Raw genomic sequence first — 24,177 nt, 5'->3', positions numbered from 1 at the left:
AATTTGTTATATGGAAAAGCTCAAAGGTTTAGGACAACCTGGGGCAGTTTTTTTGAGGAAGCTTCAAACAGCCCAAGAAAGAAAGGACTCTTTTGAGGATGAGTGATGCAGAGGCTTCTTGGGACAAAAAGATAAGCCAGAGTTCAAAGGGGAAGACTTGAGTTAGGTAGGGCTTGCCTAGGGGCTCAGCTGGTAAAGAGTCTGCCCACATGCCAGAGACCTGGGTTTGTACCTGTATTCGGACGATCCCCTGGAGAAGGGAAGGGCTACCCACTCCAGTATGCTGGCCTGGAGAATTCCATGGACTATCCATGGGGTTGCAAAGAGTTGGACACGACTGAGGGACTTTGACTCACTCACTGAGTTAGGTAAGAGATGGGAGGGGTGGTAACAGGAGTGGGTGGCTCAGTAGCTTTGGCTCAAGGGAAGGAATGTGGGGAGGTGAGCCTAGATAGGTCACCAGAGGTCCCTTCACTGATATGAAGGGATGTGGGATGTTATTGGCAGAGGGGAGTCACTGAAGTCTTCATAGGAATCAGATAAAGACGTTTCTGATTTAAGAATATCAGCATGACCACAATGTTCTGGGTAAATTTAGGATGGGAAGAAATTGTGGGCAGTCATTTTAGGATGAGATGGCAAAACTGAGTGAAGAAAATTATACCTATCCTTACATCACCTGTAATTGCCTAAGCTAAGATTCACCTGGAGAGCTTTTAATTATTGCAGATTATCGTGATTTTCATCCGTGAGTGGTCACCCCAGTAGGACTGGCATCTGACAGGGAATTGATCATTTTAAAAACAGTTCCATGTGGTTTTATCTCGAGATGGCTGGGGAAATGCTGAATATTCATTGGAAGGACTGATGCTGAAGCTCCAATACTTTGGCTACCTGATGGGAAGACCTAACTCATTGGAATTGACCCTGATGCTGGGAGTGATTGAAGGCAAAAGGAGAAGGGGGTTGCAGAGGATAAGATGATTAGGTAACATCACCAACTCAATGGACATGAATTTGAGCAAACTGCGGGAGATAGCAAAAGACGGGATCTTCACTGGCTGTAGTGTATGCTGTCCCAAAGAGCTGGAGGCAACTTAGCGACCGAACACCACCACCACCACCACCTAGAAGAGGCAGGCGCTGCTTGCTTCCCGTTTTGGTCCTGCTTACAAGTATGAACCCTGCTACTAATATGAACCCAGCAGTTCCTGGAAAAGGGTCCCTGCTCACTTCAGGTCTTCTTAGTCAAAGTGCCTTCACATCTCTCTGAACGTCAACTTCCCTAAATGAAAAAGGTTTGAGAGTGTCACTTTACCGTGCTATCTCAATCTGTCCTCAGCCTGTCACAGGCCCAGGCATAGAATGCTGGTCAGTTCAGTTCAGTCGCTCAGTCGTGTCCGACTCTTTGCGACCCCATGAATTGCAGCACGCCAGGCCTCCCTGTCCATCACCAACTCCCGGAGTTCACTCAGACGCACATCCATCGAGTCCGTGATGCCATCCAGCCATCTCATCCTCTGTCGTCTGGTCAAGGGGCGCTTTTCTTCTGGGAGCTGGCGAGTTCGACACACGGAGCCCTGGCCCCAAGACCGTCAGTGCCCGTGGTGATCCCGGGGCTTGCCGGATCGTGGACTACCACTCCCAGCATGCTCCGAGCCCCGCCCTCATCCTGCCAGGTCTCGCGTGAAGTGACGCAGCCTCGGGAGAGTTTATCAGGGAGGTTGCCGGCCGCTGGTATCGTGTTCTCCCTTCCCAGGTTGGCGTCTGGGACCTTCTGTGTCGCCACAGGCACAGCGCCGCTCACACCATGGCTTGGATCCGGACTGCGCAACAGCCTTTCGAGAGACGTGGGTCTTTGGAGCCTCTTTAGTCCCGGGCCGCAGGCAGCTCCGCGGCGGCGGCGGCGGACGGAAAGGTGACTGGAGGAGCCGGGCCTGCCCTCCCGGGGGCTCGGGCTCCGCTGTTTAGGATGGCCTGGCCCCCGTCCCCGCCAGGCCCGGGCCTGGGGCCTCGCGCTGCCCTCACTCAGGCTGGCTTACTCAGGCTGGGAGCTTGGCTGGACCGCACCGTGCAGCTTTCGCTCCACCTTCTTTTGGGGGGGGGGGTGTTCCTCCCACCGCGGGGTTCCTCAGCGATGACGCCCCCGCGGCCCCGGCACCGGGCCCCGCTTTTACCAAGCCGGCCTGGTCCTGGACCACCCTTCCCCGCCTTCAGCTCCCCAGCCTCCTACTTGCCTTGCCCCCGGAAACCTGCATCTTGAGCCAGCCCCTGCCCCTAATCTCCGTAGTCGTCTTAGCCTCGCTGGGTGGAAGAGGCGGTGAGTCAGCCCAGGCCTTTCGCCTCCTGGTGGCGTTGTCTTGCCTCTGGTAAAGGAGAAGTCAGCTCTGCGGGGCAGGGGGAGGGCCGGGCCCCGGGAAGTGAAAGGGGAGGTGGCCTTGTCGGAACGCTCGCTGGACTCCGAGGTTGACGGAACTTTGGCTTCTGCGATGCTCTTGACGTGTTTGCCGTCTGAGCTTCATCACGGTAGGGGGGCCAGTGTAGCAAGTTGAAAGCAAATAACGGCTTCCTCAGAGCTTTGCCTTACACATGGGCCACTTATCTGTGACCTTGGACAAGTCACTTCTCCTTTTTAGTTTCTTTCTTCTAAAGTGGGAGTAAACAATGGATTGCTCCAAGGGTTAAAACACAAGATAAGCGTTGTCTGAGTATCAGTCAGTACTAGCAACAAGGAATGAATTTATTGACTTGATCCCTAGCCCCTTGCTGTGGGTCAGGTTATTTTGACCCTGAGCCCTAAGTTACTGAAAAATAAAATGAGTATAGTATCTCTTTTTAGGTTGTTGTGGCAAAAACATGAAATACAGGGAGATGTTTGGCAGACTCTGCAGGGCTGTGCCAACGCTGGTTGTTTGTTCTCAGAACCTCTGGAATGGATGGACTCTTCCTGAGCAGTTTCGCTAATTTGCAGCAGCTGGACAATGCTCCTCATTGATAGCTGTCTGTCGGCATAATCGTCGCATCATCTCTCTCTGGTAAGGGGACCTTTTCAGTCTGCCTGGCGTCTTTGTCATATCATGGGTGTTAAGATCAGTGACGGGTACGCTGAGTCCTTTTTTATCCTTTTTTTTTCTCCCTTGGCATGTTTGTCACTCATTGGCTCTTTATGTGTTAAAGCCATAAAACTCTTGCGTGCCTGTTGAAAGAACAGCATTGGAGCTAGTCTTTGGTGTTCCCTGTAAGAAAATACCCTTTGTTATTTTTATTAGGTGGCGGGGAACTCAGCTCAAAATCTGTGTAGGAAAAGCGCCTGGATCCCAGTCTTTCAATGGCTTCGAGACAACCAGAAGTGCCTGGTAAACTTAGTTCTTTTTGGTAAAGTTATGTTTTACCCTTTAAGGTTTTAAACTAGACAGAAACCACTTTTTCTGAACCAGATGTTAATAGTTACTCTCTGCCATTCAGACTATTTAAATGATGCCAGTCTATTATCTTATTAATATAATCCTATTAAATGATTAGTATTATCTTATTATTATATTAAATCTTATATTATCTTATTAACCCACCCAGGGTGTGAACCCAAAATCTAACTTGAAAGAGAACCCTTATTGCACTTAGTAGTAGTAGTTAGTTGCTCAGTCGAGTCCGACTCTTCGCGACCCCATGGACTGTAGCCTACCAGGGTTCTCCCTCCATAGGACTCTCCAGGCAAGAGTACTGGAGTGGGTTGCCATTGCCTTCTCCAGGGGAATCTTCCCGACCCAGGGATGGAACCCAGGGCTCCCGCGTTGCAGGCAGACGCTTTACGCTCTGCGCCACCAGGGAAACCCCGTTGTGCTTAAGCGTATGACAGATTTGTCAGTTTCTTACGTATCAAGTAAAAATTCAGAATAGTTCTTGTACCAAAATGACTAAACTCACCCCTTTTTTTTTTTGTGAGGAGGTAGGAGATTGGGAGGAATGAAAGTCAAAGCAAAAAAGACACCAGCCTGATTTCAAGGCACCTTGAACTTAGTTATGAGAATATTCACTGCAATTAGTGAGTCCTGGATTCTTTACAGGGTGGTAATTTCTGGGTTAGTGAAGTCATTGATCCTTCCTTGGACTGTTTTAGTGGGAGTGGTTAGTGATTTTTAAAATCTGAATCACTCAATTTTTAAAACAAATTAAAAAATCTGTTTATCATCATCCTGGCTGCACTGGTCTTCGTTGTGGTGTGCGGGCTGCTTTCTCCCGTTGCGGCGCCTGCAGGCCTGCCTTGGTAGTTGGGGCACGGGCTCTCCATTGAAGGTGCATTGGCTTCGTTGCCCCATAACGTGTGGGATCTTAGTTCCTGGCTAGGGAGTGAACCCCTGTCTCCTGCCCTGGAAGGTGGGTTCTTAACCACTGGACCACCCGGGAAGTCCCTGAATCAGTTTTTGAGTCTCAGTATAGGTGATAGTGCCTGTCTCTCAGGGTTACTGTGCAGGTCAAACATCAAATAAATGAAAATTGTGAATCAAAACTTAATATCGAATAGTTACTTACTGCCCAGAAAAATTTTTGTTTTCTTATTTATGGGAATATGTGTGAAAGTCGCTCAGTCATATCCGACTCTTTGCGACAGTCCATGGAATTCTCCAGGCCAGAATACTGGAGTGGGTAGCCATTCCCTTCTCCAGGGGATCTTCCCAACCCAGGGACCCAACCCAGGTCTCCTGCATTGCAGGTGGATTCTTTTCCAGCTGAGCCACTGGGGAATATATTTCCTCTTAAATACTACCTGACTTTATTATTTTTAGGAAGGCTATTGGGATGTCTTAAAGATGTTTGTGAAATTGCTCCCAAATTAAGTGGAGGGATAGGAGTCTCCCCTCTGTCTTTCGGTACGGATCCATCCTGAGTCTCAGCCTTCCGTCAGCTTGTGCTTCAGTTTGTCTTTTGCTGTGGTTGTGCTGACTGTAAACTCCCTGTGGCCGTCTGTGCCCCAGGGTTGCATGCACCAGGTTGCTGCTTGAAGGGTGGGGAGCATGGAGGGTGTGAGTGCTGGCTGATTTCACCTCATACTTGCTAGTAGGGTGTTGTTTAAGATCCGTGCCTCAGTTTCCCAGGCTGGAAAAGGGGAAGAATATCTACTTAATGAGGATTAGAAAAGATGAGGGATGCGTGCTTGACAAGGAAGGGTACTTGGTAATTGTTGTTTGCTTATGTGTGTGTTTTGAGTGAGATAATCCACATACTATACAATCAGCCATTTTAAAGTGAACAGGTCAGTAGCGATCTTTAGTGTAGTGACAAAGTTGTGCAACCATCACCACTGTCTTATTCCAGAATATCTTCTCACCCCCAAAAGGAAGCCTTGTCCCTGCAGTAGTCATGCCTTATCCCCGCTGTGGCTCCTCCCTCCACCCAGTTCCAGGCAACTACTAATCCTCTTTCTATGGATTTGTTGGTAATTGTTACAAATCATAATAGTAAGGGTAACTGCTTGTCCCCCTCTGTTTACATAGAATGTCTTTGCTGGTTTGGGACTTAACTGCCACACAGGTTGATGTTTTGGAGAAAGTGGTTGTGTAATTATAGCAAGAGGAAAATGTCAGCCTGAAGGCAGGATCGGGCATTAGTCCTGGTTTGAAAGGATCCGCAAACAAAGTGAACTTTGCTCCCTGGTCTGGTAGAGCTGAGCGCGCCCTGGAAGTGGGAGCCTGGGTCAGGGTGGGGCGTTCCAGGGGGCAGGAATTGCAGGGTCAGCTGGTAGTGCTTTGAGAGAAAGGTTGCCAGTAGTTGCTGGATGGACGTTGCCTCTGCTCTTTTGAGTCATAGGGAACCTTTGAACTGTTTTGGACGCTGCTGGACACCCAGTGTGCCCAGCATGTAATATTGCTCTTGCTTTCTGAGGAGAGGTAGGACAGGCAGGCTCTGTCACCTCTGAGCCTTCACTCACTCGTCTGTAGTATAAAATGGGAATGAGACTTCATGCTTTTTTGGGGGGGCGGGTGGTGCAGGCTTATGGAATCTTAGTTCCCTGACCCTGGATTGAACCCGGGGCCTCAGCAGTGAAAGTGCCAAGTCCTAACCACTGGACTGCCAGGGGATTCCTAAGACTTCATATCCTCAGTTTTGCCTGAGGTGGGATGCTTGGGATTGCCACGGGGGCGATGGCCTAAAGAATACAAGCTTTGAAATCAGGTGGGTTTGGGTTTTGATTCCTTACTGCACTTTGAAGTTATGTGACCTGGCTCAGGTAAATTGAATTGTTTGGTTTCCTAATCCATGAAGATGGATTAGGGCCGCTGTGTGGGTGAAGTGGAGAATCCAAAGTGGCAGGCTGTGTGGGTGAAGTGGAGAATCCAAAGTGGCAGGCCGAGAGGAAGGGCTTTGTCCTGTTTCCTTACCTTGCCTGGGTTAGCTCTTCCAGAACCAGCTGCTATTGCTTTGTCCCAGAAGTGTTTCAGAGCCTTCCTGCCTACAGACAAATTAGTTTAAAGCTACTAGTATGTTCAGCTGGTGAACCCATCCTGACCGGTGTCTCTGTTCTTAGCTCTTGAGCCTAGTGGGCCTCTAGGCAAGATGTCCCTGCCCATCGGGATGTACCGCCGGGCATTCAGCTATGACGATGCCCTTGAGGACCCTACACCCATGACTCCTCCTCCATCGGACATGGGCAGCGTCCCCTGGAAGCCAGTGATTCCAGAGCGCAAGTATCAGCACCTCGCCAAGGTATCTGACCCTGCCGAGTGCCGCTGGCAGGCCCAGCCCCTTCCTTCTCCTTCCTCTGCTCCTGAAGCTGCCGGTGGCTCCCAGCACCCAGCAAGTGGGGCACCCACTCATCTCTGTACATGTTAATGTTCCCTGTGGGGTTGGTGGGCCTCTTTTCCTTCATCATTTTAAACTAGGGTGGCCCTGTCTTCTCCTGTTACCCGCCCCTGCCGTTTCCACAGTATTAAGTCCAAGCTCCTTAGTCTTAGTCTGGCTTTGCATGATCCTGGTCCTCTGAACACCATGCGCCCCACGTGCCGTGATCCAGCCTTGCCAGTTTCCTAAGATTTCTTGTGCTTAATAGGGTGTTGGATGCCTCTGAGTCTCTGCTTGTCACTGCTCCGATTGCCTGGAACAGTCCCAGTCCCCGTCCTGTCCCATCTGCCTGACAGACGGCATCCTTTGAGTCTTAGCTCGATCTCAGTCTCCTCTGTGGTCTTCCTCTGTCCTCCCAGTAAACTGTCCCCCTGCTTTTCAGGTCTCCAGTGTCCTCTGGACCCTGTCAGCATCCCTGCTGTGTTACGGCACCCTCCATTAGCATCCTGGGGGCAGGGCTGCGTCTGATCTGTACCCCTCTGCAGCATCTGGTGGAGAGTGTGGCAGACGTGCTGCGCTGCTCCTCGTGCGTTCCTGTCTCGGGTGCCCGTCCTGTGCCATCCCCGGGAAGCTAGCTCCCCGTTGGCCCTCCTGCCGCAGGCACACGCGCCGATCTGCGCTCACAGCCCTTTGTGCAGCTGGGCTCATGCTTCTTACATGCTGGCTGCAGGCGTGTTATTGGAGCCTCTGCTTTCTGACTGTCTGTTCTCACCTCTGACTTCCCACGACCAAGATGCCGGAAAGTGGTCCCGTTGCCTGAATTAGCTGCTGCTCCTGCTGCTGCTAAGTCGCATCAGTCATGTCCGACTTTGTATGATCCCATAGACGGCAGCCCAACAGGCTCCCCCGTCCCTGGAACTCTCCAGGCAAGAACACTGGAGTGGGTTGCCATTTCCTTCCCCAATGCCTGAAAGTGAAAAGTGAAAGTGAAGTCACTCAGTCGTGTCCAACTCTTAGCAACCCCATGGACTGCAGCCTACCAGGCTCCTCCATCCATGGGATTCTCCAGGCAAGAGTACTGGAGTGGGGTGCCATTGCCTGAATGAGCTAGCCTTGCCCAGTTCAGGTGACTCCCCCTCACCCGCACCTGCGGTCGCGCTGCACTGTGGGGTCGTGTGACGGCTCGGGTCCTGAGGGCAGGTAAAGCCCCTGTGTAAGCAGCCCTGGGGGTGAACCCCGAACAGCCTGTGCCCCCGCCATGAGCCTGGCCTCACCCCTGAGGCAGCGTCTCATGTGAGAGATGAAAATACTTTTGTCATGGAGCTGCTGTGGGGATTAAAGAAGAGAGCGCGGGGAGGCTCCCGTCTTCCGTGTGGAGCCGATGCTGTGACTGGCTCCCAGCCCGCCTCTCTCGGAAGAGCCGTATCTGAGCCTTCCTTTCTAATGGGGGCACCCCACTCACCCGCGCCCGCCCTGTCAGGCTCTTAGAATGGGCCGCCTCGTGCTGTCGCCATGAAGGAGTCCCCTGCAGCTCCAGGGCACATTCCCCACGTTAGTCATCTACCAAGGTCTGACCCAGTCGGCTACTGAGGTGGAAGCACTCTGTGTAAAAAGTGCTGGCAGTACCAGGAGAGAAGGGCCCGGCAGCCTGCCGGTGGCGCCAAAGCAGCAGGCTCCCGGGACTGGAGCAGGAGATAGGCGGCTCCTGACGGGGCTTGGGGCTTGGGACTTGGGCGGCGGCCCGCCACCCTCTGCATCTGTGAAGGCTCCTGCCTGCTTCACGAGGCAAAGAATGTGCGTCCAGTCTTCGGCTGTGCCCCAGCTGGGACAGCTGACGTTTGGAACAGGCGTGCTCCACGGGGAGCCCAGCCCTACTCTGCGTACATGCTTCCATGGGTCCGAACTCTCTACGCCCTAGGCATCCGCGTCCCCACCCGCAGCTGTCCTCCAAGTGAGGAAGCAGAGGTTTATTTAGGTTTTACTTGAGTTAGTTAGATCGTAGCTGAGAAGTTTAAATCCTGTTTTGTAACAGGGATACATTTCAGTACTTCCTTCTACTCCCCTCCTTTCTGATCATCTTTCCTCTCCGCTCCTTTGGAGAAGCAGAGAATAAAGAGGAAGCCCACTTCTCTGCTTCCAGTCAGCGCTGAGCACCGCATCACGTGCTGAGCTGAGGGAAGGCAGCATGCTCCAGCTTGCTCGCGTGAAAGATGAAGTGCTATGGAGACTTTCTGGTTTGTTTTAAAGGACCATTATTGGACCTTTAGAGCTGTGGTCCAGAAAGTGGTCTCGGGACCTGCAGCATCAGCATCACTTGGGGGTTTGTTGGAAATAATGTTCTTGAGCCCCTGCCCAGACCTCCTGAATCCCCTCTGGGTGGGGCCCAGCAGTTGTTTAACAAGCCCTCCAGTGGATGCTGGCGCTCGGCAGGGTTCCAGAACTACTTAGATGCAGTGGTTAATCACGCAAAAGCAGGGATGGTGCTCGGGACACAGTCAAGGCCTAGTGATAGGTCTCCTCTGCGTCCTTAGGGCATGGTACTTTAGTGTACTGGACACAGTCTGGGAGGACAGTAGAGCCCAGGGCTTCCAATTCTGGCCCTCCCACTTCGATGAGTATGTAAATACAGGCTCTTTGCATCATGTCACATGTGCTGTCGCTGTGTGTCGTCTGTAGCTAACCAGGTGGGGATGACAGCCCCTTTCACGTGTTTCCTCATGGATCTGATTGCTCCTGAATGGGGGGTGAGGCTGTGACTCTGTGTCTGGCTCACGCGCCCCCTCCCATCTTGAGCAGGTGGAGGAGGGAGAGCCCAGCGTCTCCCCACACGCCCCGGCCCCGCTGCCGGCCACTCACAGTGCAGAGAAGGCCCCTGTGGTGAAGGCCAAAGCGACCCATGTCATCATGAGCTCTTTGATCACAAGTAAGCCTCTGCGCCCTCGGAATAGAGTCAAGTGGGGCGGGGGAGAGCTGAGTCCCTGCAGCCAGCTGCCAGGGGCTCTGCATGCCCGCCTGCCTCAGTCTGTCCTCAGCGAGCCCCGCCGAGGCCAGCCTGGCTGCTCAGGCGGCGCCAGTGCTGAAGCTCCCTTGAGGCGGGAGATTGACCCAGCGCTCAGGATTGCGGTTCATTCGGGGCACTCCCGCTGCTCTGTTGCTACAGCCTTGCTTTCCCCTGTCCATCAGTGCGGCCTGGGGCAAGTTGTCTTAGCTGTGGCGGCTGTTCCCCCTCCAAGAGGTGGGGGATCTGGCCCGCAGTAGGTGGCAGGGTTAGATAGCACAGTGCTCAGGGGCCAGGGGCTTCTGCTGCTGCCGTCTCAGGCTCTGCTAGAGGAGACCCCCTCAGGCATCACCCACCTGCCCTGCACTTACTTTTTTAAATAAAATGGCTCAGAGTTGTTCTTTTTCCTGGACCTTGAGGCACCAATCTTTAGTCTTAAGAATATGTGATTTATGGTCTTGATGAGACTAGAAACAAGATAGCCTGAATTAGAAACATCCTGACAAGTTCTCTAAACTAAGTGGTTCTGGAGGGTCCTTGTAGTTGCCATGGGAGGTTAACAGTTAATAGATACAGAACTCTGCTTGTCCGCAGCAGCCTCTGCTGGGGGCAGGGCACGTTGGAGGTCAGAAGCCCTTGTTTATGAGCTTGGGGAGGGCGCCAGTTAGTCTTGGGCAATTCCTGAAGAGCTCACCCAGGAACCGAAAGTTCAGACTCTTACCTGGACTTAGTTTCTTATTCACACAGAAATGCACTGTTTGAATCAGCAGCTACTACTTGTATTTTGCAACCTTGAGAATGTGTCCTGGCAGTGTTAAGAAGCTTAGGCATTGTTCTTTCTGTGCAGTAGAACTTTATTGAAAATACAGGTTACCAACAGCATAAAACATCATAGAACCCCAGTATATATTGTTATCACTCAGATACTTATTTGGCTTAGTTATGTCCACCTGTAAGCATATTTTTATATAATTGTAGGTATAATAAACCGTTTTATTTTTTCAGCTAATACTGCCATAAACTTTTGATGTTGCTATAATCTTAATTTTTTAAAAAAGCTGCATTTAAATTACTGTATTCATGAAGAAGTCCTTTCCTGCTTTTAAAATTTTCAGGTGACTACCTGGCAAGACTGGAAAACACCTTTATACATTTAGTGTGTGTCTGTTTTCCCTTGCTTCTACTTCTGATGGAAATAAACTAGCCCCTTGGAAGGGGAAGAATTAAGTCCTGAAGGGCCTGTGGCGTCTGCACTTTTGGCCCACAGCCGCCACATTCTCACCCATGAGGGGTGTATTATGCAGAGTGTGCAGGTTAGGCAGAAATTCCAGTCGTCCAGGGCATCACTGACACTGATGATGAGACGATCAGATGCTGTGCCAGGCCCTGTGGCGGGCAGCTGCGCGCACCATGGGAAGCACTGCATCGGTAGACCTTGGCCAGTTCAAGACACATTCTTTCTGGTTCAGATCTAACTGCTACCCTGGTGTCGCCTGGCCTAAACGTGGCCTGGTTTCTCTTTGGGCAAAGGTCTTAGAGAGGGTGGTGAGTCTCCGAGAAAGCTTTGTATTAGAGAGTTGCACTGTTTCTGAATGTCAGCTGCCTTCTCCGTGTTGCATGTCTAAATATGAAGAACACAGAAAATGTCCTGGGGTACAAATGAGAGGACAGTAAGGAGTGTTTCCCTGGAGGTTGGCCGGCTGTCTCTTTAGGAGTAACCTGCTCTTTAGCTTGTGTCAGGGGGCTTCCTTCTGCTCAGAGACGCTTTGTGGGAGATTCAGAATTGCTGCCGTGACGCCTGTCTGGGGGATCCCCTCTCAGACAGCCAGTGTGAGCTCTTGCTCCTGGGGAGAATGGTGGCTATGTTATCTCCCCCGGGTTGCGATGGGAGGTGGGGGATGGCCATGACTATCATGTCCTCTGTCCCCAGAACAGAACCAGGAGAGCATTCATCGTTTTGAGCAACAGGCAGGGCTGCGAGATGCCGGCTACACCCCCCACAAGGGCCTCACCACTGAGGAGAGCAAGTACCTTCGAGTGGCAGAAGCACTCCACGTAAGCTTGTTCTTAGGAACTGAACACACACAAACCCTCGTCCTTTACAGCCTGAGCGCGGCTGTGGTTCAGGAGTTTCCCGCTCAGCTGGTTGGGGGTTGAGGAGAGTGGTGGGAAGAGACTTGAATGAGGAATTTAGAGCTGGTTTAGTCCCCTCCAGAGTGGTTGCTCTTTAGCTGAAAGGTCCAGGGCTCTCAACCTCGTTTCTGCTTATCTGCCTACAAAGCTTGGGTCGGAGGGTCAGATGACATTCTGGGCTGATCCGTGTGAGCACGTGATGAACAGCAGAGCCAACGTGGGTCACTCTGTGTGCTAGTGAGTGACCGAGGGTGAGAAAGGAGGGTTGGGAACCTCAGAGGTAACACTGGATGGGAAGGAGTGTCAGGTTCTAATTTAATTTTTAAAAAATTTAGATAGTGTAGAATTGGGATGTTTCTGCTCTTTGATTTTTAAAATTGGAACAAATAAAGAATTTTCAGTAAGGCTTTTGTTGTTTAGTCATGAAGTCCTGTCTGACTCTTTGCAACCCCATGGACTGTAGCCCACCAGGCTCCTCTGTCCATGGGATTTCCCCGGCAAGAGTACTGGAGTGGGTTGTCATTTTCAATTTCTCGAGAGCATCTTCCCGAGCCAGGGATTGAACCCACCTCTCCTGTACTGGCGGGCAGATTCTTTATCACTGAGCCACCTGGGAAGCCCCTTCAGTAAGGTTTATAATGACCAAATGTATCAATAAAATAGTTTTAAATGATTTTCTTTCAGGGACTATCATTTTATAATTAATGCTGCTTTTAAGATTTATCAAGCACTCATATTCACTTCATCTTATTAATCCTCTGACATAGACTCTATTATCCGTGTTTTGTAAATGAAGAAACGGGTTTAAGGTTATGTATTTAAACATCCACAGTATCTGAACTCAAACCTCTGGATACCCTATTCCCTGTGGATTCTTTCTCATATTCCAGAATCTTCTAAAAATTTGGCTCCTGAAGGGGCTTACTCGGAGGCATGATGTACAATATATAGAAGGAGGAATAATGTAGAGTTAGTGGCCTGTGGCAGAGATACAAGGCACTGTAGACGATGGTTGCCTTTTGTAATGAGTGTCCCGAATGATTTTTGCACACTACACATAAAACTATGCCGTGGGGGAGTCAGGGTTGGTTTGGTGTCCAGCTGAGGCTCTCAGACAAGACATGCTTCTGGAGAGGAGCTCTGTCAGCCTTTGACACTGAGAGCTTTCCAGGGTGTCATTCTGAATTCACTTGCCCAGTTCACCCCATGTTAACCATGGAACTGAATCCGGCACATCTTCTGCATCTTGGTCACAGAACATGAGGATGGCTGAGATGCCAGCTCACATAGCTTCCCATGCTGAGGATGGAGAGGATTCACACGTCGGCACTTAAGCGTAGCCTGGGTATTGGCATACTAGCCCCGGGGCATGGAGATGTGTGGAAGCCTTGGCCCAGGAGCAGTGAGACAAGCAGGCTTGTCTCCCCGGGAAACTGCTGGTCTGTGGTTAGGCATCTGTTTACTGCACCCAGAGCACTGGGTGGCTGGGTACGGGAGGGAGAGGTTCACAGAGGGAGCGTTGAGCTGGAGAGAGTGGTGCGGCAAGGCTGGGCCTAGGAGAGGCAGGGAGGGGCGCTGAGGAAGGCCCGCGGCGGGGCTTCTGGCTCCTCCACTTACTGGCTGTGAATGTGCGGAAATCAGAAGCTCTGGTGTGAAGTTAGTACAGAGATGTTTGAGATGTATTTGATAAAAACATGTTTTTAAAAGACGGCCTTTTACCTAGCACGGCAGAGCCTGGAGAACATCTGTCCTGTAATCCAGAGGGTGCACCTGCGGACATTTCCTTTTCCTGAAGTTAGAGTGAAGCAGGTTGTTTACACCCTAACTTGGCTGTCCTGTATCTGCTCTGACTTTCACAAAGTCTCTCTTCTGAACCCATGTGAGCAGAAACTAAAGCTCCAGAGTGGAGAGACAGCAAGAGAGGAGAGGCAGCCGGCGTCCACGCAGTCCACCCCAAGCAGCAGCCCCCAGGCCTCCCCTAAGCAGAAGAGCAGGTGAGCACCTCGCCGGCCCCAGCAGGGGCGGGAGCTGGCAGCCCCTGGCCTCAGCAGGGAACACTTCTAGAGTTGGAGCAAAAGGATGTGTTACCTGGCATTTTATCCTTTCTCTTCCAGAGGCTGGTTCACTTCTGGTTCTGCCACAGCCTTACCTGGCCCCAGTCTTAGCACCATGGATTCTGGAAGCGGGGATAAAGACAGAAGCTCGGCCGATAAATGGAGCCTCTTTGGACCGAGATCCCTCCCGAAGTCTGAGTCAGGTGGGGCACCCTCTTCACTAAAGAAAGCAGCGTGGCGGGCGTTTGACCACGTATGCTGGTAACTGCCGACAGATCTTGAAATTGTCTGCTCTGTGGTTTACTTTTGCAGGAGGCTTTGCCATTCAAGCCTACAAAGGAGCCCAGAAGCCTTCTCCAATGGAAGTGATGCGTGGGCAAGCCACCCGAAGGACGGAGGAGCCAGCAACGTTCAAGCCGCCCAAGATGGATATCCCAGTGATGGAAGGGACGAAACAGCTGCCACGGGCCCACAGCCTCAAACCCCGGGACTTGAATGTTCTCACACCCACTGGCTTTTAGAGCTTTCTGTCCCGGGGGCTCTGCATCGAGGGTATCGAGCCCAGCTCCCTTTACCTTGGCTCTGACATAGGAAAAGTTTTGTCTTTGTGAAAATCAGACTGAGGCTAGATGGAGACATAATTGGTTTTTGCGAAACATTAGTGCAAAGCTTGTCCTTGTGTGGAAAAGGCATTTTGTATTGCTTTAACGTTAGACTAAACTTGAGGAGTGGTGTATGGGGACCTCCCCAGAACTTGGACCACTGCTTACTAGGTGACTGTCTGCACTGTTCCAAAACCAAGGCTTCAGGATTCCTTCACCACTGTCCAGGTGCGCGTGGACAGACCATGGCGAGGGGATGTCCGTGGGCTAGTGCAGGCGACTTCGGCCCTCACGGCCGTGCTGGTGCTGGGTGCTCCGGTCTGGTCAGTCAGGGAACCCAAGGCCTGCTTGAGATCTGGGTAGGGCTAGGAGCCAGCCCCGGCAGGGACCCCCCGCTTGTGCTGGCACTGGCGTCTCCCCGTGTCCTGGGGGGCCTCGTGGGCCCGTGTCCCGCAGCCAGCCCTTGCTGTGGGACCTCTGGGGCCTGTGCTCTGGGAGGGGTGCTTCTCTTTTGCGTGTCACAGAACAAACACTAGTCTTAACACATCCTTTGTTGCACTTTAAAGTGGCATTAATTTAGCTTCCAATTGGTTGAAAACTTCCTAAAGGAGAAAATTCAGTCTACTGGCTTGCTATAGATAAATGGATGTTTAACGTTTTTAAAGAGGTGGCAGCTGCAGTTGGAATGTAGTCTTGAGGTTCATGGGAAACTACTGTCACTCTAGTTTGATTTTCTTGCTCAGGCTAGGGCTTCGAAATTTTTTTCCTGGGAGGCAGAAGAATTAAAACATTTCTGTACGCAATCATTTTCCCCTCAAATGAGCTTCATGCCTTTGTAAACATACCTCGCTGAGGAAGGAACTGGGGAAGCCACTCTCTCATTTCTCTTCACTGTACATGTGCAACCACTGTCTTGAACACCGTCCGTTCCTGCTGTCTTTTGCTTTGGACGGTATTGTGTCTACACAAGGAGCCGAGCTGACCTTCCCCCAGAGACACCCTGGAGTCTCAAATGATCAGAATTAATTTATTTGTGTCTTCTGTTATGCTTGTATCTCTTGTTTTGACAATAAAAATCCGTACTACTTTCTCAAATGTAGATGGAAGTTTTTTTTCATTGTTACTCCATTCTGCCTGCTCAGTCATGAAGCCTAAGCATGATAAACTTGATATTTTGAAACACCACTGCCTTTTTATTGTATCCTCTTAACATCAATCTTTTTGCAGCACACTCAATACTTTTGTTTCTATCCCCCTTCATTACATTAGGTCTTAACAGACTGGCCACAAATAGGCAATATCACAGGGCCGATATAGGATGTTTGTTTTCCATTAGGGAGACAAACATCTTTCTCCGAAACAGGTTCTCAGTACCTTGAATGATGTAACATTGACGTCTCAAATTTGTTTCAGCACACGGATTCTTTTTTTCACATCTTGAATGGAAATGTTAAACATATAGTGCATACAGTATTACCTGTTTCAAAAAAAGTATACATAAATAACTTATTAAAAAATATATACACCATATGTATTTAAGTCATATCTGAGAAGAGGCTAGGACAGCGTTGTTAAAAAAAAAAGATGTTTACTAAAGAGTTAGAAAGTTATCATAGCCTACAGATAAATAAGGTAGGTTTGGTCCTGTTAGATTTTAAACTACTTTCTATCCTTCTGGGACTTCCAAGCAGTTGGAGGTGGAGTTCAGGAGGTATTCTTGGTGTTCAGTGCCTCGGACGACCTTGGGCTGCTCCGGGCCTATGGAGAGACCTCCGAGTCGGGGTTCAGGTCTGCGGCAAAGAAGAGCAGGAGCCTGAGGAGGCGCACCTTGTCCTGCAGCTGCGGGACGAGCGGCTCCCCCAGCATGCGGACCAGGCGGCTGCGGAAGGCCTCGATCTGCTTCTCCACGTCCACCACGGAGATGTCGTCCCCCTGCTGGGGCTTGGGCTTGATTCTTTTGATTATTAAGTCTTTCCGGTCAATCACTGAGCTCCGCAAGTGCTCTGCAAGAGGGAAAAAGTCAGCGGCACTGTTCCCAACGACTTTCTATTCCTCTATGACTGGGGAAGACGGAATTTTGGTAGGTAGGGTGTAGGCAAAGATTTGTTGATGAGTGACTAGGCTACAAGTCAAAGGCCCATTTCTGAAAGGTCCTTTGTTCTGGTTCTCTCTGGACCTCAGGTTTTAGTACTAAAAAAAAAAAGCCTTGGTTTTAGTTCTTTTTCCTTTGTTGATTTAGACAACAAACCTATATTAAATAATGAAACTATTTCAAATGGATATAATTGGAGAACTATTCTCTGAAAAGAATCGCAAAGATATTAAATTTTACACGGTAAGTCTGTCATGATTTTGGTTTATCGTAATTCTGTTGAATCCATTTTGTATGTATTGCAGGGTAGACCAAATGAATAAACATATTCATGTTGTTGAGAATAAAGCAAGGGTTCTCACTATGGGAGACAAGATTGAATTAAGGAACAGGAAGAGGAAGAATTCTGTGGAAGTGGAAACAGGTGTCAGTATGAACTTTCATTTTTTTAAAATTACATAATTTACTAGCCCTTGTCAGAAAGGGCCTAGAAGCAATAATAACTGATGGCTGTCCCAGTAGCAATCAGCATACTCAGCATCTAGATCTTGGTTTTGAAATACTATTTCCCACTCCCCACTAAAAAATACCAGAACTCTCGGCAAAAAGGCTGATTTTAGGATCATGGCAAGGAAGTTACAAGGGGAACCTGGAACTTTATAAGAAAGGAAGGGAATGCTTAGAAACTAATGGGGACATATTAGTTTCTGTTGGCCACATTTTGAACAATATGATGGTAAATAATGGCCAAAAAAATGGGACTATAACACACTGAATTTTAAAATGTCCCAAATCCACAGTAAATAAGAATGAGTGCAGGGAGAAGGGAAAGGTCATTTTTATCCGAAGGCCAGTTAAGAAATGTAGAAGGAATACATAACTAGAAAGGGACCATTTTTCAATCTACTAAATCAGTTCAGTAGTTCACCAAATGAAAGGCTGAACGGGAGACTGAGTTTTACCCTCTGGGAAGAGAACACAGAAGTCTCTCAGGGACTGCTTGACCATATGGTCCAGCTTCACATCAGTGAGACCACACTGATGTTCCTGCCTCTTGATGTAATGCACTGGAAAGGGGCGGCCACCCTCATCTCTTCTGTGTTCTTGCTGCTCATGAGAGAATAAGCTGACCACCCCAGTTGTGCGGTGTTCTATGAAGTAACTGACCTGGACTCTTCAAAAGTGTCCTGTTACGAGAGACAAGTAAAGGCTGGCAGCTGTGTTAGATGACAGGAAGCAGAAGAGCATACCAGCCAAGCACAATGTGTGATGCTTGACTGAATCCTGACCCAAAGCAAAACCAAACAGCAGTCAAGGGTACTACCGGCACACATTAGATAACATTCTATCAAGGACAGAATCAGAGGGATAATGAATAATGGCATGTAGGAGAATATTCTTAAGCTGAAGTATTTAACAATGAAGGATTCTGACAGCGCAACTTACTCTGAACTGGTTCAGCAAAAAAAAGTATGTGGGTAGAATAGAATAAGCCAAATATGGCAAAATGTTAACAGCTTCTGAATCAAGGTACAAGTTACAGGAGTGTACGTCATACTACTCCTTAAGCTTTTCTGTAGGTCCAAAAATAAAATGCTGGGGAAAAGTAAAAACTTCTAAAGGTACCCATTACAAAACCATGACTCGGTCCCAGCAGGGCTCTGGAAGTGTGTGGAATCGAGGCACACAGGGCACAGGGTCACAGGCAAGGCAAATGGAGGGGAAGGGCCCTGCAGGCCTTTTGAGTCCAGGTATACCAGAGACCATGCCAGCATCATTTTATCCATCTCATTTATAAAAGGGGGTAATGGCACCTTCATTAACAGGGTTACTAGAAGGACTGAACTACAGGGTCTAGAAATCTGAGAAGATAGAACCAACTGAAAAGTGTAAGAAATAGATAGTAGGATATCCAAAAAGTCTGGAAACAGGAGGCACAGCTGCTCTGAGATGTCATCATAGGGGCATTTCAGCATTTAATCAATGTTACAGTGAGCGCCTACCCTGCCTCTGGGACAGGGCTAGGCTCCGAGGAGACAGTGGGATCAGAGACCTGGGCCCAGCCCTCATGGACTGACATTCTAGCCGCAGGAAGCCTGACAGTGGTTAGTCAACAAAGACAGTTGTGGTCTTGGTGAGTGCAACCAAAGAAATCACCTGGGTGCTGTGATAAACAGGAACACTGAGGATCAAGGGAGGCGGTGCATTCTAGCTGGGGAGGGCCTCTTAGTTGAGTCCCAAAGGATAAGGAGGTAAGCATGAAAAGTCTAGCAGAAAAGCAGTCCATGTAGCGGGAAAAGGCGCAAATGCCATGATGTAGGAAAAGCTTGTTTGGAAAACTAGAGGTTAGAGCTGGGTAGTAAGAAGGAAAACGGGACCAGAAGAGACTGGCAGGCAGCCTGGGTCACAGACCGACGTGGAGTTTGTCTTCTGAAAGCAAAAGGAGATAGGCGGAATGTTCTAAGCAGTGAAACGTGTGATACTTCAGTCCGCTACTGGGGAAGAATGATCACAGGGGGCAAAATCCTTTTAGTAGAATTTGATTTTCTTAAACCATGTGCTATGAAAAACATGAAAACGACTTCGAAATAACAGAAAGAAGTGACTGCAAAGAGAGGGATGGGGAGACTTGGGAGCAAGAGGAACTTGCAATTTATTAATTCAGGAAATTCAGAGAAGCAAAGGTTAGCAGTGCCCACCTACCCACCGCCCAAGGGGAGGAAGTCCTGGCCAGTGGACTTGAACCATCCTGGCTCAGCTGGCGGGGCCTTGGATTTCATGCTTCAGTAGGGACGAGAGTTCTTACTGCTGAGGTTCTTGGGCTTGTTGTGTGAGGCAGTCTTTGCAAAGGGCTTATGTGGCATAAGGCCTGGCTTGAGATACTTGGGCTGGGAGTGCCGTTACTAGTCCCTGGGTCAAAACTAGGGCTAGTGATTATCATGTGTCAAGGTCATCGTCACCAGGGCCTCCAATCCAACGGTCACATGGAGCCCTTTACCATCTCTGCAGCTCTTCCATGTACCTCTGTGTCAGTACCGGCAGAACCCTGGGTGTATCTTCAGCCTCGACACCCCTGCCCTGCCACACCCTTGTCACCATTACCCTCGCCTGACCTCCCGCGTCCTCAGCCAAGCCGTCCGCCACCCATCGGGCCTTACGTCAACCGTCTTGCCGGGCTCCCTTCACTCTGGAATCAAGACAAGTGAGCTCCCTAGCTGGGGGCCCTTCACGCCCGCTCCTGTCGAGGCCCACGGTCTTGTTTCCTGCTGCGCTCCCCTTGCTCACTGAATCCTAGTCCTACTAGGTTGCTCTATGTTCCTTGGACTCATTAAGTTGCTTCTGGCCTCAAGGTCCCTGGACATGCTGTTTCTTCTTTCTGGGAAACTTTGCCCTCCCTATTCGCTTGGCTAATACCAGTACTTCACATCTTAGTCTGAGTATTACTCCTTTAGGGAGGCCTTCCTGAGTTCCCCCATAAACAATTTAAGTCCTACTTTTTCCCTTCACAGCATTTATTTGCATTGCAATTATGTTACTAGTGTGATGGTTTGTTTCAAGCCAATCACTTCACTAGACCGTTAAGCTCTAGGAGGGAAGGGGCCACGTTGGTCTTAGACATTGAAGTTTTCCCAATGAGCCAGGCACAGAGGAGGCACTGGGTAAATATTTGTTGTCTGGATGAATGTATGAACTGAACCGATTGTGCCTGAGTCTGCTTTTCTCCCCTCTGTGGATGAGGCTCCTTCAGGAAGGCTGTGTGTGAGACTCTCCTTGGAATGAACAGGTGTCTGACTTTCACATCACCCTCAGTGGCTCAGAGTGAAATTCAGGAAAATCATTTTGTTCATTTAAATACCACATGTTTAAATTCCTAGATTCACAGCTTTAAAGTATATTCTAATTACTCACATGCATCAGGAGAACTCACAGCATATGGCAGCTCGTAATTTTGCTGAGGCTCGGACTTGAGTTTCACGGCTGTGAAACTGGGGTGTGGGGGCTCACTTCCCTCAGCTCAGGTGACAGCCCAGCATCCACCTCTTAGGGGCTGCTATGCTCTCTATGGGAACATTTACAAAATGTGGGGGTTCAAGATACATTGCTCCCCAAGGCCAAGGGTCAGTATGAAAGTAATTTAACCATGTATAGAGAGTTTAGAAAGTGGGCATCAGAAATTCCTAAGAATCTCATCTTCTAATCTCATCTGGAATTTTACAGAAAATTAATTTCCTCCAGTGTGTTTCCACTGTACACAGGCTCTGGCCACAGACCTAGGTTTGAACCCTGGCTCCGCATGTACTTTCCTCTCCGCTTCTGTTTGCCCATGTGTGAAGGGGGTTGGTGCTCATCTCACAAGCTTACTGGGTTAGATAAGCCAGTGTATGTGAATTTGCCTATGCCCCCTTCCTCTCTTCCTCCTTAGAAGTTCCCACAAACAAAGGGCACACTTGGACTCCCCAACCTCTTTCTTTGCTCCCCACCCTTGGAGCAGGACAACTCTGTGTGCGCTCAGTTGCTTCAGTTGTGTCTGACTTTCTGCGACCCCGTGGACCGTAGCCCGCCAGGCTCCTCTGTCCGTGGGATTCTCCAGGCAAGAATGCTGCAGGGGGTTGCCGTGCCCTCCTCCAGGGGCTCTTCTCCACCCGGGGCTTGAACCTGTGCCTCCTGAATTGCAGGGGGATTCTTTATCTGCTGTGCCTCCTAGGAAGCCCACTGGACAACTCTGGCTGACCTCAAAATGCACTCAGTGATGTCCTCCTCCCACTTGAACCGGGCAGAGATGACTAAGGAGCCGTCACAGTAAAATGCCTCTTGATAAAGACACTGACTATTTCAGGGAACCATTCAGTTGTGTTCTTCGCAGGACACTATTTTCAAACTTCTGGTTCTAAATATTTCTTCTCCTTCTTAACTGTTTTCCAAAGAAGCTGAAAAGGATGCTAAGGATAAAACAGGATTGGAACACCCCATTTATTCTTACTCAGTATACACTGGTCTGAGAGCTTCCTCTCCCTTATTCAAGGCAGAAAAGAATATTCTGCAATAAAAGTAGATCCCATGTCCACCTTGAATCACTATTGCCCATGACCCAGGTATATTCCCTGGGAAACAAAACAGAAATGAACAACAAGTATTAAGGGTGAACTTTAAACAAAACCAAGCTGCTTTAATATTAAACTTTCTGCTAGATCTCCAAAAGAAACAATTACATAAACTTCAGTGAGGCTGAGCACACATGGAATTTGCCTTTGGGGCTTTGTTCTTAAAAGGACACGTACCTTTCTTTGAGCATGTTAAAAAATGCACAAACCACACAACCACACATCATGGCCTTGACAACACTCTGTTATGTTTTAGTTACAAGTGTCTGAAACAGAGAAGACCCTTGTAGCATACTCCTGGCCTGGCCACAGTCAGCCTGAGAGTCGGCAACACTGATAGCACTTTCTGCTTTATTTCACGCTGCTGCTGCTGCTAAGTCACTTCAGTCGTGTCCAACTCTGTGTGACCCCATAGATGGCAGCCCACCAGGCTCCCCCGTCCCTGGGAGTCTCCAGGCAAGAACACTGGAGTCGGTTGCCATTTCCTTCTCCAGTGCATGACACTGAAAAGTGAAAGTGAAGTCACTCAGTCATGTCCGACCCTCAGCGACCCCATGGACCACAGCCTTCCAGGCTCCTCCGTCCATGGGATTTTTCAGGCAAGAGTACTGGAGTGGAGTGGCTTTATTCATGCCTATTAGCAATTAGTCTTGGCAAGTTATGTATTATCATCCCTATTCTATAGAAGGAAGAAACTGAGGTCTAGAGATATAAAATTAGCTGCCCAATGCAGAGTAGGTGATGGAATTGGGATTCAAAGCCAGAACTTCTATATTCAATCCAGTGCTTTTAATTTTTTTTAATGTTTCTGTAATACCTTCCTCAATTCCAGGCAAAAGAGGGTGTAAGGAACATCTTATCTTCCCAAGAGCATTGCCAAGCTAAAATCAACCTCAATATGATCATGTATGTGTGTATATAGCTGTATATATATATACACACATATATACATGCAATGTATATATATATTAAGGACAGAATAAATGGCAGAAATAGCAAGGACCTAAAAGAAGCAGAAGAGATTAAGAAGAGGTGGCAAGAATACACAGAACAACTGTTCAAAAAAGGTGTTAATGACCCAGATAACCATGATGGTATGGTCACTCACTTAGAGCCAGATATCCTGCAGTGTGAATTCAAATGGGCCTTCGGAAGCATTACCATGAACAAAGCTAGTAGAGGTGACGGAATTCCAGCTGAGCTATCTCAAATCCTTAAAATGATGCTGTTAAAGTGCTGCACACAATATGTCAGCAAATTTGGAAAACTCTGCAGTGGCCACAGGACTGGAAAAGGTCAGTTTTCATCTTACCCAATCCCAAAGAAAGGCAATGTTGAAGAATGTTCAAACTGTCTTACAGTTGAGCTCATTTCACATGCTAGCAAGGTAATGCTCAAAGTCCTTCAAGCTAGGCTTCAACAGTATATAAACTGAGAACTTCCAGATGTACAAGCTGGATTTGGAAAAGGCAGAGGAACCAGAGATCAAATTGCTGGTATCTGTTGGATCATAGAAAAAGCAAGAGAGTTCCAGGAAAACATCTACTTCTGATTCATTGACTGCGCTAAAGCCTGTGACTGTGTGGATCACAATAAACTGTGGGAAATTCTTACAGAGATGGGAATCCCAGACCACCTGACCTGCCTCCTGAGAAACCTGTAGCAGGTCAGGAAGCAACAGTTAGAACTGGACATGGAACAACAGACTGGTTCCAAATTGGGAAAGGAGTACATCAAAGCTGTATATTGTCATCCTGCTTATTTAACTTCTATGCAGAGTACATCATGAGAAATGCCAGGCTGGATGAAACACAAGCTGAAATCAAGACTTACAGCAGAAATATCAACAACCTCAGATATGCAGATGATATCAATATAATGGCAGAAAGTGAAGAGGAACTAAAGAGCTTCTTGATGAGGGTTTAAAGAGGCGAATGAAAAAGTTGGCTTAAAACTCAACACTCAAAAAACTAAAATCATGGCATCCAGTCCCATCATTTCATGGCAAATAGATGGTGAAAAAGCAGAAACAGTGGCAGATTTTATTTTCATGGGCTCCAAAATCACTGTGATTGGTGACTGCAGCCATGAAATCAAAGGAAGCATGCTCCTTGTAATAAAAGCTGTGACAAACCTAGACAGCATATTAAAAAGCAGAGACATCACTTTGCCAAAAAAGGTCTGTATAGTCAAAGCTATGGTTTTTCCAGTAGTCATGTATGGATGTGAGAGTTGGGCCATAAAGAAGCTTTTTTTTCAGGATCCCCTCCAGGATCATGTTTTGCATATAATATTCCTGTGTTTTGGTTTGATTTTAATCTGGAATAGCTCTTCGGTCTTCCTCTGTTTTTAAGACATTGGGACTTTTGAAAGCACAGGCCAGTTAGTTTGTAAAAGGCCCTTCAATCTGGGTTTGTCT

General features: G+C 48.8%; 2 protein-coding genes across 6 annotated transcripts in view; one reads left to right on the top strand and one right to left on the bottom strand.

Annotated features, from left to right (window-relative positions):
• The first annotated feature begins 1,739 nt into the window (after nt 1-1,739).
• Nucleotides 1,740-15,633, top strand: KIAA1191 (KIAA1191 ortholog). 5 transcript variants are annotated; one of them, XM_068991875.1, is made up of 9 exons: nt 1,740-1,918; nt 2,923-3,035; nt 3,270-3,356; nt 6,524-6,702; nt 9,574-9,700; nt 11,706-11,830; nt 13,796-13,902; nt 14,023-14,165; nt 14,275-15,633. In XM_068991875.1, exons 3-9 carry the CDS (start codon nt 3,329-3,331, stop codon nt 14,481-14,483), a joined length of 918 nt encoding a protein of 305 aa, XP_068847976.1. In that variant the 5' UTR covers nt 1,740-1,918; nt 2,923-3,035; nt 3,270-3,328; the 3' UTR covers nt 14,484-15,633. The 5 variants fall into 5 exon arrangements, with proteins under 5 accessions (XP_068847976.1, XP_068847958.1, XP_068847985.1 ...); XM_068991857.1 differs by having other exon boundaries at nt 9,571-9,700; XM_068991866.1 differs by lacking the exon at nt 1,740-1,918 and adding an exon at nt 2,424-2,526 and having other exon boundaries at nt 9,571-9,700.
• A 133-nt stretch (nt 15,634-15,766) lies between these two features.
• The window catches only part of SIMC1 (SUMO interacting motifs containing 1), an 82,838-nt gene continuing 74,427 nt past the window's right edge, over nt 15,767-24,177 (bottom strand). Inside the window, exon 9 of the mRNA XM_068965438.1 lies at nt 15,767-16,567. Within this exon, the coding sequence (XP_068821539.1) occupies nt 16,323-16,567 (245 nt within the window). The 3' untranslated portion in view covers nt 15,767-16,322. The remainder of the gene's footprint in view (nt 16,568-24,177) is intronic.

The sequence above is a fragment of the Capricornis sumatraensis genome, chromosome 2 (genome assembly GCF_032405125.1).
Source record: "Capricornis sumatraensis isolate serow.1 chromosome 2, serow.2, whole genome shotgun sequence".
Classification (NCBI taxonomy): domain Eukaryota; kingdom Metazoa; phylum Chordata; class Mammalia; order Artiodactyla; family Bovidae; genus Capricornis; species Capricornis sumatraensis.
Note: the sequence above shows the minus strand (reverse complement) of the source record. Positions and strands in the feature narration are given on the sequence as shown.